The sequence below is a fragment of the Hylobates moloch genome, unplaced genomic scaffold (genome assembly GCF_009828535.3).
Source record: "Hylobates moloch isolate HMO894 unplaced genomic scaffold, HMol_V3 SCAFFOLD_16, whole genome shotgun sequence".
Classification (NCBI taxonomy): Eukaryota; Metazoa; Chordata; class Mammalia; order Primates; family Hylobatidae; genus Hylobates; species Hylobates moloch.
The window spans coordinates 55,223,231-55,239,080 of record NW_026652291.1 but is presented as its reverse complement, the minus strand read 5'-3'; the positions used below and the strand labels follow the sequence as shown (position 1 = coordinate 55,239,080).

The 15,850-nt window shown below is 34.4% G+C and overlaps 1 protein-coding gene across 1 annotated transcript in view; it reads right to left on the bottom strand.

Annotated features, from left to right (window-relative positions):
• Positions 1-15,850, bottom strand: part of MAP4K5 (mitogen-activated protein kinase kinase kinase kinase 5) — a 117,750-nt gene that overhangs the window by 19,618 nt on the left and 82,282 nt on the right. Inside the window, exons 14-21 of the mRNA XM_032179205.2 lie at positions 15,751-15,829; positions 8,016-8,074; positions 6,660-6,727; positions 5,339-5,381; positions 4,301-4,454; positions 3,194-3,291; positions 2,983-3,024; positions 1,989-2,073 (exon numbers count right to left, since the gene is read on the bottom strand). Of these exons, the coding sequence (XP_032035096.1) occupies positions 1,989-2,073; positions 2,983-3,024; positions 3,194-3,291; positions 4,301-4,454; positions 5,339-5,381; positions 6,660-6,727; positions 8,016-8,074; positions 15,751-15,829 (628 nt within the window). The remainder of the gene's footprint in view (positions 1-1,988; positions 2,074-2,982; positions 3,025-3,193; positions 3,292-4,300; positions 4,455-5,338; positions 5,382-6,659; positions 6,728-8,015; positions 8,075-15,750; positions 15,830-15,850) is intronic.

Here is a 15,850-nt window from a genome sequence, read left to right as displayed (position 1 = left end):
TACCTATAAATCAGAAAGGAAAAAATAGTAACCTGAGAACGGAGAAAGCTAGTGAACACTGCCTTAACCAACAGATCAATATTAACATCACTAGTATTTGGAGAAGCTGATATCATGTATCTCCTGATATGATGTACTGAGAAGATGCACAGTAACATTTCTGTGTTATTCCCATCAAAAATGCATAACCTGATTCAAGCATGAGGACTCATTATACAAACCCCAATTAAGGGACATTGTACAAAATAAGTGGCCTCAAAAAAGTTGAGATCAGAAGTTGAGGAACTGTTTTACACTAAAAGAGACTAAAGAGATATGGAAGCTAAATGCAACATATGATCTTGAATTGGATGTTAGACTGGAAAAATACAAATGGGATGGAGACCATAAAAAATATTATTGGGACAATTAATAAAATCCAACTATGGACTTTGGATTAGAAAGTAGTATATCAATGATAAATTTCCTGATATTTATAATTGTACTGCAGTTATATGATTCTTGTTCCTAGAAAATACACATTGAAGTATAAAGAGTAGAGGAGAGGAACATATTTCCAACTTATTCTCAAGTATTAAAAGTATATATAGATAGAAAGTGGCAAAACAAATGGGGCAAAACTTGATGATTTTTGCCTGATGATTGAATATATAGGAGTTTCTTATGCTATTTTTATAATTTTTCGTAAGTTTGAAATTATATCAATTAAAAGGTTATGAACAAGAACAAAAAATTCCTTAATAAAAATATTTGTTTTCAGGCTAGGCACAGGCTCATGCCTGTAATCCCAGCACTTTGGGAGGCCAAGGCAGGAGGATTGCTTGAGCCCAGCCTGGGCAACATAATGAGACCTTGTCTCTACAAAAATAAATAAATAAATAAATAAAATAAAAAATCAGCTGGGAGAGGTGATACACACCTGTGGTCACAGCTATTTGGGAGGCTGAGGCAGGAGGAATGCCCAAGCCCAGGAGTTTGAGCTGCAGTGAACTATGACTGCACCACTGCAGTCCAGCCTGGGCAACAGAACAAGACTCTGTCCCTAATAAAAAATTATTTTATATATATATATACACCCCCTCTGTTATACTTTTTAATAGTGGCATTTAAAGTCAATCATTATAACCTGTCTTTATTATTGTGTTTAAGTAGAAACACACATTTCCTGAAATCCTCTACTGCCTAATAGCTTCTGTTTGCTAATTGCTAGACACTGGGGTAGGCTTGTTCCTTCCTTGAAATAAAGTAAATATCGGGAGTGATTCATGTTTCAAACAATCACACTGAAAAGCAGAGGTGTTATGTTTGTTTTCAAAGTCACATGTTAATGACAGAGTGGGAATCCAAACCCAGATCTATTTGGTTCCAAATTTTTGCCTCTAAAAATGTTTCCTCACTTCAGAAACAGTCTAAATTTTAAAAAAGTTATTTTAACATCATTTCAGATGTACAGAAAAGTTGTAATAGTACAAATAATTCCTAAATACCTGTAACACAAATTCCACAAATGCTGAACATTTACTACTTCTGCTTGATCCTTCTCTCTTCCTTACGTAAATGTTTGTTTTCTGAGCTGTTTAAGATAACTTATGAGCATGATGCCTCTTTGAAATATTTGTGTACATTAAGGAAAAAAAGTCATATGGCCACAAGACATTAATACTTAAACAATGTTATCTATAATCCTTACTGAGATTATAAATTGTCCCAATAATGTCCTTTTACAGTAAAAGAAAATTCTAAATCAAGGATGCAATCAGTTGTGATTTCTCTTTAGTCCTTTAATCAAGAATAGCTCCTATACACTCCTAAATTTTAATGCCTTTAAACCAAAACCCTATTGACCTATTTAGGTTGTTGCAGGTTCCTACACCATTAGGTCTCTAAAGTCGTATTTTGAAAATAAACAACTTCAAGTCACTGATCATAAAGATCATTCCCATAAAAAATATTTTATTGGAGACGTATATAAAATTCAAACATTTTACCTTTTGTATCAGGATGTATCCAGGATGTTGCACAATTAATTTTCAAAGGACAGCCATCAAAAACTTTTGAAAAGCATGCTCCCATCTTATTTATAAAGAAAGAAATGTTGACTTATTTGATTAGAAAATTTTATATATTCTTGGAAAATAACTAACATCATTGAAATACCAAATTTACTCTTATTTACGTACGCTTGTTGTTTCATTCCAAAACAAAATTCATATTTTCACATCATTAAACCCCTACTACCAAGACAGTCTCATATTCTTTCCTTTTGTAATCCACTATTTCATGGCAAAAATATCAAATTTACCAAAAGATCTATATACATCAATAATATAGTCTAGGAATTTTAAGTTACTACTATTTTTTAGGACTGACAATTATTAATGTGAAACAATGGATAATTTTATTCAGTAACATTATAGTGATTACAATTGCAGTATAACTCTTTAATAGTCACAAGGGACAAAAAGGTTGATATTTATATTATACATTAGACTTTCACTGAATAAAAAAGGACAATGTATAAAGCATCCCATTCATATGATTGGTTCCCATCCCATTCATGGGATCATGGGGTTCCCATTCACAGATAAGTTCCACTGACTGGCCAGGAAAAATGCTTCCCTGGTTCCTTTTAATTGTATATAGTCCAATGTGAAAATCACTTTAGAGGTAGAAAGATATTTAATCCACATCAAGAAGAGGACACAGTACTATTAATATCATCACATTAAAATTAAATAGGCCTTTGTAGGCTAATCTGATGACTCAACTGCCCGTATTTAACAAAAAGTGAAACACTGCCAATTCCAATTCACGCACTCAAATTAGAATACATGATATGATTTGAGATATCCAAATGCATTCAATATCTTTGTATTTTATGATATCTTAACTTTCAAAGGCTCAAGTATATTGATAGCCAATATACTGCTGCTTCTAAAGAGAGAAAAAACGGCAAATAGTTCACATAAAAATATTCCTTACCAGAACTTTTGGGGTGGGTGGAAGGCCATTGATGGCTGGTTTCTATGGGAAAAATAAAATTTACTAGTGTAAGACCTCCTAAGTCTTAAAAAAAAAACTTGAGACATTTAGAACTTCTGTTACTTGAATTACTGAATTAAACAGACTATGCCCCTTGCATGATAAATACAGTATAATTTACAACTAATTGCTAAATGCCTGTTATACCTACAGGGAAGTCTCGTTTGTCCTTTTTTCGTGGTAACTGTGGTGCTTGTGCTGATCCTTCTGTGTTTTCACTCATCAGTTTTGAAATACCATCACCATTTCCTAAAGAGAATCATGTTAAAAGTTGAATGACCACACAAATAAGCACTTTCCTTGAAAAATTATTTTCCCTTTCTCCCACTATTTGTCTCTCACTTGGATGATCCTTTATTGGGGAACATTCTCTACTCTCAGGTAAGTTAATTTATCTTTGGTGCCTTTCTTTAGATTCTATAGAGGTAGCATTGCATCTTTAGCAGTGGTCTTAATCCATGTTTTTCTGTATCATGAAGAAAAAAAATCTGACCTACTGACTCTGACATGCAAGGCTTTTTATAATTGAACTTCAATCCACCTTTTCAGTTGTATCTTCCAGTATATACCCTTTAAAAGCTCACATTTCTATTATAATAGACTGCATAATTCAGATTTCCCAGCTTCAGTGCATTTGATCTACCTACAGAAGGCTCACCAACCCTTTAACATCCTGCAGGAAGGACCAGGTGCAGTCACTCATGCCTGTAATCCCAGCACTTTGGGAGGCCGGGGCAGGCAGATCACTTGAGCCCAGGGGTTTGAGATCAGCCCGGGCAACATGGTGAAACCCCGTTTCTACAGAAAAAAAAAATCCTGCAAGAGCTTACTTTCTTTATTCCCCATCTTTATCTCCCTCAGACATCTCTGGTCTTCTGTTACATCCAGGTAATTATTTCAGAAGACACTTACATAAGCTGTCTTTCCTAATGTTATGTGTATGTGGGTATACCTTCTGCTATAGACCCTGAAGTTCTAGGGGGCAGAAACATGCATTCACCCTTCTAGATCCCATAATAAATATTTAGTAAGGATTCAAATTAGGATTGAAGTGAACTGAAATCTACTTATAGCCCATCCATGCGGAATTAAAGAGCCTTTACAAAGCTTTAAGCTATAATAGGATTGACTAAATAAAAAAGATATTTTTTGAAATAGGAACAAATGACTCTTATTTCAGTTTTCACTTTGATTTATTCACCCAGATAACAGTATCTAGCCATATGTACTCCATGGCTGCTGATAATGCTAGCCATACCAATAGAGGAAGTCTCTGCCACAGGCCCACAACTTGGGCTACTCTGTCTTCTGAGAATTTGGGGAGCTCTGTTCTCTGAATCAGGACAATGTTTTATGGTTGATGCTTTTTCTTCATCCGGAAAGTTGTCTTCAGGGTAACTGCTTATCCTTGGCTAGTGGTACAAAGACAAAAAAGTACTTTAACAGTTATCATTAGGCATCAGAGTCTTTAGGGAAAGGGAAATGCACCTTTTTTCTTTCTTCTATACAGTTCAATTCACTGGGCTAAGGGAGCAAAGTAAGAGGTGAGTTACTGCCCAACACAACTATCAACTTGCCATGTGATTTTTAATCAGCCTTAACTCAAAACTGATAAAATTTTTATAATATAATTATATAAAAATCCATAAAACTAGAAACAATCAAGAAAAATGACTCCACTAACATGTCAAATTGTAGTCATAAGAATGATAAACGATGAACTCTGTTTCCCCTCCATGTAGTCAAGTATTTTCTTCAATAAGCAATAACCTATTTTTGCCTTTTTTTTTTTATTTTTTACTGAGATGGAGTCTTGCTCTGTCGCCCAGGCTGGAGTGCAGTGGCACCATCTCAGCTCACTGCAACCTCCGCCTCCTGGGTTCAAGCGATTCTCATGCCTCAGCTTCCCAAGTAGCTGGGATTACAAGCACACACCATGATGCCAAGCTAATTTTTGTATTTTTAGTAAAGACAGGGTTTCACCATGTTGGCCAGGCTGGTCTCGAACTCCTGATCTGAAATGATCCACTTGCCTTGACCTCCCGAAGTGCTGGGATTACATGCGTGAGCCACCAACCACGCCTGGCCGTCTTTTTCTAATAGCTATTAAAAATATTGTATTCCTCATGAAATCTTCTTTACTATATATTTTACACCATCATACACTTCTTTTGAAGAAAACTCTATTCATCTAAATTACATTTAAGAAAATTTTGAAAAAACTCAAAATTATTATAAAAATTTAACTATATTATTTAAATAAGGATTTAGTGTTCAAAATCATTAAGTAGCTCACCTTAGGAGGTAGGGGAGGTGGTATTGCACGTTTTGAGGTTGATCTAATACAAAGAAGAAATGCAATTTAGATGATGATAAATGACCATAACCGAAAACATACATACTATTAAATATGTATTAAAATCAGTTTCTATACAGAGGATGTAAAAGACAGATCACGATGCAGAGTATAAAATCTTTAGGAAGACCTAAGACCTCACTCATATTGTCAAATTCTATTAGTATGTCTATAAAATAAAGATTAAAAAAAGTGGACACAAAGTCTTATTTTACTCTTATGGTTATGCTTTGCTATATTTCATATGTAATAAAAACTAAATTAGCTTCCTGGTTAAAGAACTGATTCAGAATTTTAGAGTTGGGACCCATAGATTCAAGTGGGTATATCATCAAACCTTTTGTCACTCAAAGTAGGTCCTCAAACCAGCAGAATTGGCATCATCTGGGAACTTTTCTAAATGCACAGAATCTTCCTTTCAATAAGCTCTCCAGGTCAATAAGTTTGAGAAGCACTTATCTAGTCCACTGGTCCCACACGCTTATCCACAGTCACTGCAATCAATTAGGTGGCTTTCAGGATTCTTAGATCCAGTCCCAAAGACTGTATTCTATACCAGAGGTTGGCAAACTTTTTCTATGAAGGGGCAGAGAGTAAATATTGCAGGTTTTGCAAGGCATACAGTGGCTGTAACTATGGAACTCTGCTGTTATAGTGTGAAAGCAGCTAATGAGCATAGTTATATTCTAACAAACTTATTTACGGACACTGAAATTTGAATTTCATGTAATTTTCATGTGTAGTGAAATATTATTCTTTTGATTTCTTTTCAGCCATTAAAAATGTACTTACTATTCTTAGTTTGTGGGCTGCCATAGTTTGTTAACCCCAAATGTATAGGCCTAATGTGGGAACCTAGGCATCTGCATTTCTAAAGAGCTCTGTAGGCAACTGCAGTGCACAGACAGGTTAGGAACAACTCATGAAGGCCAGCCCCCTCACTTAATTGTAGAGGTAACTATATTGGAGAGATGAAACCGGGGCTTTTTAACTCTGTTATAGCATTTTTTCCCATGACATTATGTCACTCACCTTTCAGTATATTATCATTACATAGTATATTCTGATTAAAAACAAAAACAAATAAAAAACCTTAATGATCAATACATGATGCTTTCTGGTAAAAGTCAAAAGCTTTACCTTAATTAATGGCATAACTTTTTCAAGAATGCAAATTAAAGCTTATTAGAATAAATCACACGCCCCATACTGTTCTTATGTAATCAAATAAAATTAGTTACTAAATTAGAAAACAACTTACTTGCCAGTATTTGCACCATCAACAAAAGGATTCCACTGTAACATGAAATTTGGGTCTGATGACAATCCCTGTAAAGATAAAAATATAGTTTAAAATGTTACTTTGTAACAGGTATTAACCATTTTATTTGATTCAAGAAAACATTCCAGTGTCATGATTATTAATCATCTTGGCATTCAATCAATTTTTCAATCTCTAGCTAGATTTGCTTTGTCATTTGACATATTTAGGTCAATGACTCATTATCAGTCGACCTGAACTTGAAATTCCATAAACATACTAAACGTAGCTTCAAATGTGACAAACCTTTTTTATCAGTATGTGAGTATATTCCAAAGAAAACAACAAAAGAAAACTGAATTATCCACATCATCACTCCATTAGCACGGAAAACTAAATATCGTATTACTAAACTGTCATGAATTTATTGGTGCTACTACTTTTTCCTATTAGCATGGAAACTGGGGTTTTATCATACAGCAACATTTACAGTAAGAAAAGCACTACTTCCAAACATTAAGGATGAACTCAACAGGCTAGGTTAGGCTAACTCTAATAATATCTTGCTTCATTACTTTTTTCTTTTTATTTATTTATTTATTTATTTTTGAGATGGAGTCTCACTCTGTCGCCCAGGCTGGAGTGCAGTAGCTTGATCTTGGCTCACTGCAACCTCCGCCTCCTGGGTTCAAGCAATTCTCCCTGCCTCAGCCTCCTGAGTAGCTGGGATTATAGGCACATGCCACCATGCCTGGCTGATTTTTGTATTTTTAGTAAAGACAGAGTTCTGCCATGTTGGCCAGGCTGGTCTGGAACTCCTGACCTCAGGTGATCTGTCCGCCTCAGCCTCCCATAGTGCTGAGATTACCGGAGTTGGCCACTGTGCCCGGCCACTTTTTTCGTTTTAGATAAGGAAAGAGGTAACTAAACAGTAAATTCAAAATAGGAGCAATGGTTAAAATAGAAACTATATTAACAAATAAAATACATTTAAAAAATAGTAAGGCAATACAGAATGTAGAATTTACTATAAACCAAACACAATCAGTTAAAAAAAAAAAAAGGTCCTAAGAGCTTAAAGCTGAGAATCAAATTCTGTGTATTTAATAACATCATGTAAAACCTTCAAAAGACTAAGAAGGTTAAAACGAAATGATTGAAATAGTGTATTACATTGTACTCTAGTAAAAATACAACTAACTATAAACTTTTAAAAACTTTAATATAGGAAAAATTGTCAAAATTAATGCTTAAAAGAGTATATTACTTTGTTTTCTAATCAAAGTACAACTAACTAAAAAAAAAAGTTTTCTCAAATCTTAATGTGAAAATAATGCTTTAAAAATTAATTCTTACCATTTCATCTCGTGCTTCTGTTTCTTTTCTCAGAGGAGGTTCAAATTGTAATTTGTCAACTGCAAAATATATAACAGGTATGTACAAACTCAGCATCTCAAAGGGTTGATCTCAGAAATGTAATGACAAGTTTGTATACGGGGTAAGGGTGGGAGAAAGACAAAAAATATCTTATTTTTTGACTACAAGAATACCACTTTGTTATGCTTACCAAAAGTAAATAACAAACTGGGATCTTCCTAACATTTCTACTTAATTCTTGGTTGGAATCAGGAAAATAAACAAACAGTTCTTTTTGTATAAAAGAGATTTTCAAAAATTCATCAAAAGTAAATGACTAAGTAAAAACTTTAAGGATTTTCTCTATGCTGTAGACTCTGATTTGAGACAGTTTAAGCTATAGCTTCATGGCAGAAATGAACTAAGAAAAACTACCTAAAAATTATCTAAAAGAACAAATGACTTCTGTTCAATTAAATGTCACAATGGCATTCAGGAATCTGATATATTTTGTTAAATATGTATTTTATTTGGCCTAGTCATACTGATTTCACAGTTATTCAGAATATTCAAAGAGTAACTTCTTTTCTATAAAATATTCTAAAACAGAGAAAAGGAGGGTTTATTACTTCCTCATAAAGTATTTAAAATTAAAAAAATTCTAAAATCTAATGTGACTAAAAGCCCCCCAAATTTTTTAAACACTCATACTTGCATCATAGAGATGCAAAATTCCTAAATACAATCTTAGCAAACAAAATATTTTTAAAAAGCACTTTCAAATAGGATCCAGTTGTCCTTATTCCTAAAAACAAGATTTGTAAAAAGCAAATACAAAGTACTGACATAATTCATCACATTAAACAAAAACAGTATGTCATAAATTTTTCAAAGAAAGTTTGGAAGACATTCCATAAAATATAGTATCTACTTTAAAAAATAATCTAAAATAAAAAGTCCTTGGTCATTAATGACTTATTTAACGTAATTAAAAAACACCTGAATTCAAGAACTACTATTATAATTCATAAAGAACCTCTTTAGTCTTTTGAAACAGAGATAAGCTAAAGTTTGTTTTTATGACAACCAGAAACACTGGCAAGCAGGTCTAGAGCTGCATTTCACATTATATAAAATGTGAAAATAATATATTATTATTATTATTTTGAGATGGAGTCTTACACTCTGTTGCCCAGGTGGAGTGCAGTGGCGCAATCTCAGCTCACTACAACCTCCGCCTCCCGAGTTCAAGCTATTCTCTTGTCTCAGCCTCCAGAGTAGCTGCGACTACAGGTGTATGCCACCACACCTGGCTAATTTTTCTATTTTCAGTAGAGATGGGGTTTCACCATCTCATGAGGTTTCCTGACCTCAGGAGTTCCTGACCCCAGGTGATCTGCCCGCCTAAGCCTCCCAAGGTGCTGGGATTACAGGTGTGAGCCACCAGACCTGGCCATTTTTAAATAACAGAAATTGGACTTACCCTTCTGTATAAACAACTATCTACATGTAAACATATATATGTCTGCATGTTTGTGTATATACAGACTAAATCAACTGTTTGGAGGCAATGCACCACATACACCATAAGTCTGTGATTCTTAAAAGAAGGAAAATACATGGTGGTAAGAGCCATATTTACCCTGACTTTCTGCCTGGGGGCACTTTCCAAACTAGGACACAAGAAAATGGAGCCCAAAGAGAAAGTAACAGTTTCGACAGGTGAAGGGAACAAGGATTTGAATTTAGTGCTGCTTAGGTAGAGGGCACAGTCCCAAAAATAAGCTGTATGAAGGATGAACTTCAAAAATATGCAAAGAAGTTTTCTTAAGTCTTTGGCTGAATACTAAGAGCAAAGCAAGAGTATGCAAGTTATCTCAGAAAACAGCTAACAGAGCGCTGTAAGCTTCTGGAGATCCCACCGTACCAGGAAAAATTTGGCTTTCTACCAGAGGAAAGACCTTGCTGAATACTCTACTAAAACCTGACACAAGCCTTGAAAGGATTAAGTAGACATACCAGGTAATTAACTCTTTAAAGAAAGAGGATAAAAATCCAGATGCTCAACATTGTATTACATTGTCCAAGATACAATAAAAAAGACAACCAAAGAAGCTAGAAAACAGGAACCATAACCAGTTGAAAACAAATTAGTAAAAATAGACCCAGAGGTGACACAGATGTTAAAGTCAGCAGACAAGAATTTCAAAACAGCTATAAATATGTTCAAGGATTTAAGAGAAAAGATAGACACAGTAAGTGAGCAGATGGAATAGCTCAGTAGAAAAACAGAAATTATATATATGGATGTGTGTGTATATACAGGTATATTACATATATGACTGAAAGTCTAGATCCAAAAAATGCTTGCCTGAAATAAAATTCACTGAATGGGCTTAACAGTAGACTCAATACTGTAAAAAAGATCAATAAGCTTCAAGTCAGGGCAACAGAAAGAAAACTGAAGTACAGCAAAGGAAAAAAAAAAAAACTTATGTGTGGATACATGGAGAAGAGTGGAGTGGGAGTACAAAGCCTCCATGACCTGTAGACAACATTCAGCATTCTTACATATATAACTGGAGTCCCGGAAGCAGAGGAGAGAGACTGGGGCAGAAATTTTGAATAAATAGTGGCCAAGCACTTTCCAAATTTGATGAAAAATATTAACCTACAGATCTAAGAGGCTCAATGAGCTCAAGATAGAATACAAAGAAAAAATGCAGTCAGACACATCACAAATTGCTTAAAAACAAAACAAAACCCGCAAGTTTCATATTGCAGTACCTCATATCTTTTTTTAAAAACTGAGTTGATGTCATGAACTGGGTTATAACTGGCAGCTTTAAAAAATACTCATGTAGAAGAACATACAGGTATGTTACAGTTCAGTTTTTTTTTTTTCAAAAACAGTTATTCTGTCAATATAGGCTTTTATTTGGTAATTATATGTCTATTTTTAGGATGAATATAGCTTGTCAAAAAGCCTCAACTATACCAATGGTTAAAAAAAAAAAAGTGTCTTGAGTTTGTGCTTCCTACTTGGGAAATCTGTGATTACTTCTCTGGAGACAGAAACACTTACCTCCCTAGAACTGTTACTAAAGAGATTTGTAAGACAATATAGATGCTTCCTAACTGACCAAGGCTTGACTTACAAGTTTTCTGACTTTCTGGTGGTACAAAAGTGATATGCATTCAGTAGAAACTGTACTTTCAATTTTGATCTTTTCCCAGACTAGGGATATACGATACTCTCTTGAGATGCTGGACAGCGACAGCAAGCCGCAGCTCCCAGTCAGCTACCCTAACATTAAGTATTCTGAGCATGTTTAAGCTGGCTGGGCCTAAGTTGTGATGTTTGGTAGGTTAGGTATGTTAAATGTTTTTTTTTTTTTGACTTATGATATTTTCAACTTAAATGGGTTTATTAGGATGTAACCCCATCGTAAATCGGGGAGCATCTGTACATCTTACTCAAAATCTCTATTGCCTTTATCACTCTTAGCCTTCAGGTAAGATAAAAAGGACAAATAGAAATCTCAAACTGAAGTTGGTTAAACTTTCAGAAATCCTGAGACTTCCTTAGCCTAAAGGGTTTTTTGTTGTTCTTGTTTTTCTCCTTTGCCTGAATGACAAGTGACGGCAGTTCCCCTGGAGCTCATTAACTCTATGAACCAAAATCTGGGCATCCTATACATCTGGGAATACTGCCATCAACTCAAGTTACTATGTTTATTACATTTCCAGTTATTAACTGGAACTCAGAGTACACACAGTTTTCCATTCAAACAGGTCCAGGAAGCATTTCCTCTGAAACAACCTTTACATTAAACTTCAGAGACTGTCTTCTGGAAAACTGCCCTCTAAACTCAATAAATAGAATTTTGCCAGGTACTGTTAATAACTAATGCAACAGTAAAATAGGGTGTTGATCCCTGTATTCATGTCTCTCAAACATACAGACATATGCCACTCTTAAATTGCTGGAAGACTGTCCCAGCAGGACACCTCAAAAAGAGGTGACAAGGAATCCTTCCGAAGCAGATGACTACAAAAAGAATAGGGCTTCCACCCAAGTCAGTTGGACCAAACTGATAACTACATGAAGCGGAAAGTCTGCCCAAGACCCATGGAAAGATAACTGGAGCCAATGGTTGTTTTACTTTAACCTGCAACAACAGTACTTTATTTTCTTAGTCACATTTCCCCCCACTTTCTGCTAGCTGGAGGTTTTGGACTGTTGACAGATGCTTGTTACTTCTTTATTATGATACCTGTAAAGTCCCTATTCTTACTATTGCCCTTTGCAGCCTTAGTCAGTCTGGAGTATGAGTCCAACACTTGGCTGAAATTTACTCGTGAGTCAGCTAAAACTATACAATTAAACTAACTGTTAGGCCTTATACTCTTCGTGAATACCTCCTATCTTCCCTTGGTGCCAATTCCTTGTAATCAGTTGGTTTCCTAGGTAACGGCTCAACCACCAATACACTCTTCAGATGACAAACCAAAAAAAAAAAAAAAATAGGTAATTTAGCTAATACACTCATATCTGAATCAGACTGAGAAAGTAGGAAATCTGTCTTGCCATTCATGAGGCTGAAAGGACAGACACAAATCCAAATGCAAAGTAAACAAGAAACAATGTTTCTCCCAAGGATATTTTGTACATGTAAAGTTTCATAGAATGACCCCTCTGAGTTATTCTGCTTTCTAACTGAGAAATCTCTCTCTCTAAAATCACTGACTGCCAGAAACATTGCTATATGAAATCACATTTAGAATGAATCATCCTATTCTTGCCTGGACTAAATCACTGACACAGAGAAACAGACTCAATTTCCAATCCAGATGCAGAGCTTCAAATAAAGGCATTTCTGAACACAACACTTCAAAAAGTTTCCGAGGAAACATACTCCCGGGTTTACTTTAACAGCAGAGACCCGATGTTCACCCTTTCATATACATCCCTACTTTGCATTAAGTCATCATTTAAAATTCACCTGAACTCTACTCTTTCCAAAATCCTGTATTTCTTTTCCCTTGTTTGATGAAATCTTGAATGGTCTGGTTCCTCTGGTGTGTGTTCTCTCTCATTGCAAGGAGTCAGTAAACCTGACTTTGTTGGACTACACATTTGTCCCTCGTGGTCTTAGACTGATTGGGTGTGATTCATAATAATCATTTATGTCCACTAAAAATACATCGTAAAAATGCTTACAGTAGTCATAATAGCCCAAAACCAGAAATAAATCAAATGCTCATCAACAGAAGAATGGATAAATTGTGGTATGGTCATACAATGGAATATTACAGTATAGTGAAAACTGAACTATTACTACACATGACTCTAACAGACATAATGTTGAGGAAAAGAAGCCAGGAACAAAAGGTGCTTTTTGTATAATTCCATTTACCTGAGGGTCAAGATCAGGTAAAAGCCAGTTTATGTGACAGAGATCAGAACAGTAATTTGCCTGGGCAGAGGGAGGGCAGGCGAGTATAGCATTTAAGAATACTGATTGCGAAGGCTCTCGTGAGGGAACCTTCTGAGATTCTGATAATGTTCTAACTCGTATTTTTAGCTGGGTGGCAGTTATATGAGTGTATATATTTAAAAATTTATCCTGGAGTATTCTTAAGATTTGAGCATTTTACTGTATATAAGTTACCACTTCAATTTAAAACACTGAAACAAAAAAGAGTAGAAATAAATAGTATAAAATCTATCGAACAAACAAAAGCAAATTTTTCCTGATAAATACAAAAGAAGTTTCACAAAAATTTAAAGACAAGTCATTAATAAAGTGACCTTCTACTCTACCACTTTCTGTCTGGTGCTTTAAGCACATAGAACTTACTCTATGAGGATATTAGTATTTTGGGCTAATATCATGGAATATAAAAGAACTAAATTTTGATCTTATCTCTGAAAAAGCCTATTTTGATTAAGAAGACTGAATATCACAAATATGTCAACTCTCCCAAAGTAATAAGATCTCTGTAAAAACAATGAGTTGTTTTTTGTTTTTTTTTTTTAACCACATAAGCTAATTCTTAAGTTTATGTGGGGAAGAAGGCACAATAGCCAAATGTCATAATGAAAAAGAAGTGTGACAAGGTACATACGTGTGTGTTGTGGGGAGGGGCAGAGAGTAGGAGTATGATTAGTTCTAACAGATATTATCAAGATATAATAATAAAAAGAAAGCTACTGGCACAGAAACAGACATTTATGCAACAGAATAGAATTTCCAGAAACAACCCTAAAATATGTATGCCAATTCAGTATATAATAAAGATGGCATATCAAATCCATGAGAAGAAAGATTGCATTTTCAATAAATAATGAAACAAATGAGTAGTCATCTAGAAAGAAACTCAAGTTGAATCCATGCTTCATACCTTCTACCAAATAATTTATATCGGATTTTTAAATATTAAAAAAAACTAAAAACACAAGAAGAAACAATAGGGAAATTATTTTATAGCTTTGGAATCGAGAAAGCCTTCTAAATATGACACAAAACCCCAAAACTATGTGAGAAAAGATAGATAAAATAGACTACATTAATGGAATACTACAGAACTGCATAAAATAACGAATACGATGTTACAATGGAATATCAACTTTGCTACTTTTCTCTTTAGTATTCGAGGCCCATAGACTTCATCTCAGATTATAAAAGGAGAGAACAGCATAAGAAGATATCATCAATCTAGGCACTAACCAAGACACTAAATCTTGAATTACTGGCTTAATTATGCAAAGGCCTGATTGAAACAACTGAGAAGGGAAAGATACTCTAACTCTCCAGTGACTAAGAGTTTTAAAGCTGTATCCAGAAAGCTAGAAATGTTTGGGTTTATGAAAACTCAGACTTAAACAAAATGCACACTGGCAATAACTCTAATTAGCTCAAATATTTAATGAATTATCTTCCTCTAGTATGGTTTACAATTTTATTTGATTTTGTTAGTCATAAACCTTATTTTAATGTAAACCACTTTAAATCTCTCAGAACAAGTATTCATTTAAGGCAATAAACCACAGAAGAACTAAAACTTCTTTACGAATCTGTGGTTCTAAATTAATTTAGCTAAGGTGACAAATATTGATAGGAAATTTTCATCTGTCAATGATTATTAAATTAAAAACCAATCTCTCTTTTGAAATATTTCCTTTAGAAAAGATTCATCTTAGTGCTAATCTGATTTTTAAAACCTGAAACCAACCCAAATGTACAGTGAGAGTAAACTGGCTAAGTACAATATATCAATTAATGAAACAGAATGCAATTGCTAAACAGAATGGTTATAAAGTCTATGCTAATATATGGAAATTAATTCTATTATTAAGTGAAATTTTATGCATAGCATAAATTCATGCATGTAAAAATGCACATGGAAAATGAAAGAAATGTGGCAAAATATCAACTATGGGTTGGCTCTGGGTGATGTGATTGTATGCAATGTTAATTTTCTATTTTTTTTCTTGCAGATTTTCAGCAATGGGCACGATTTTGTTCATAATTGGAAAATAAAAATTATTCAAAAATTACAAACCAAGGGAATTCCAACGAAACCAGAAAAGCAACCCCTATTTTAAAAGTATTCTGATATGTTGAAGTATGTAGCCTTAGTCTGAAATTTTATTATTCTACAAAACATACAAGAACACCCAGCACAACCCTCCAAAACCACCAATGGAAAATGTAAACCAAACACATACAATTTATTTCTGAAGCTGTCCGTTCAGCTCTGGCATTCCTGTTTGTAGATCTAATGGTATGACGAATGATTGCATGGGGCTGTGAATATAAGCATAATAT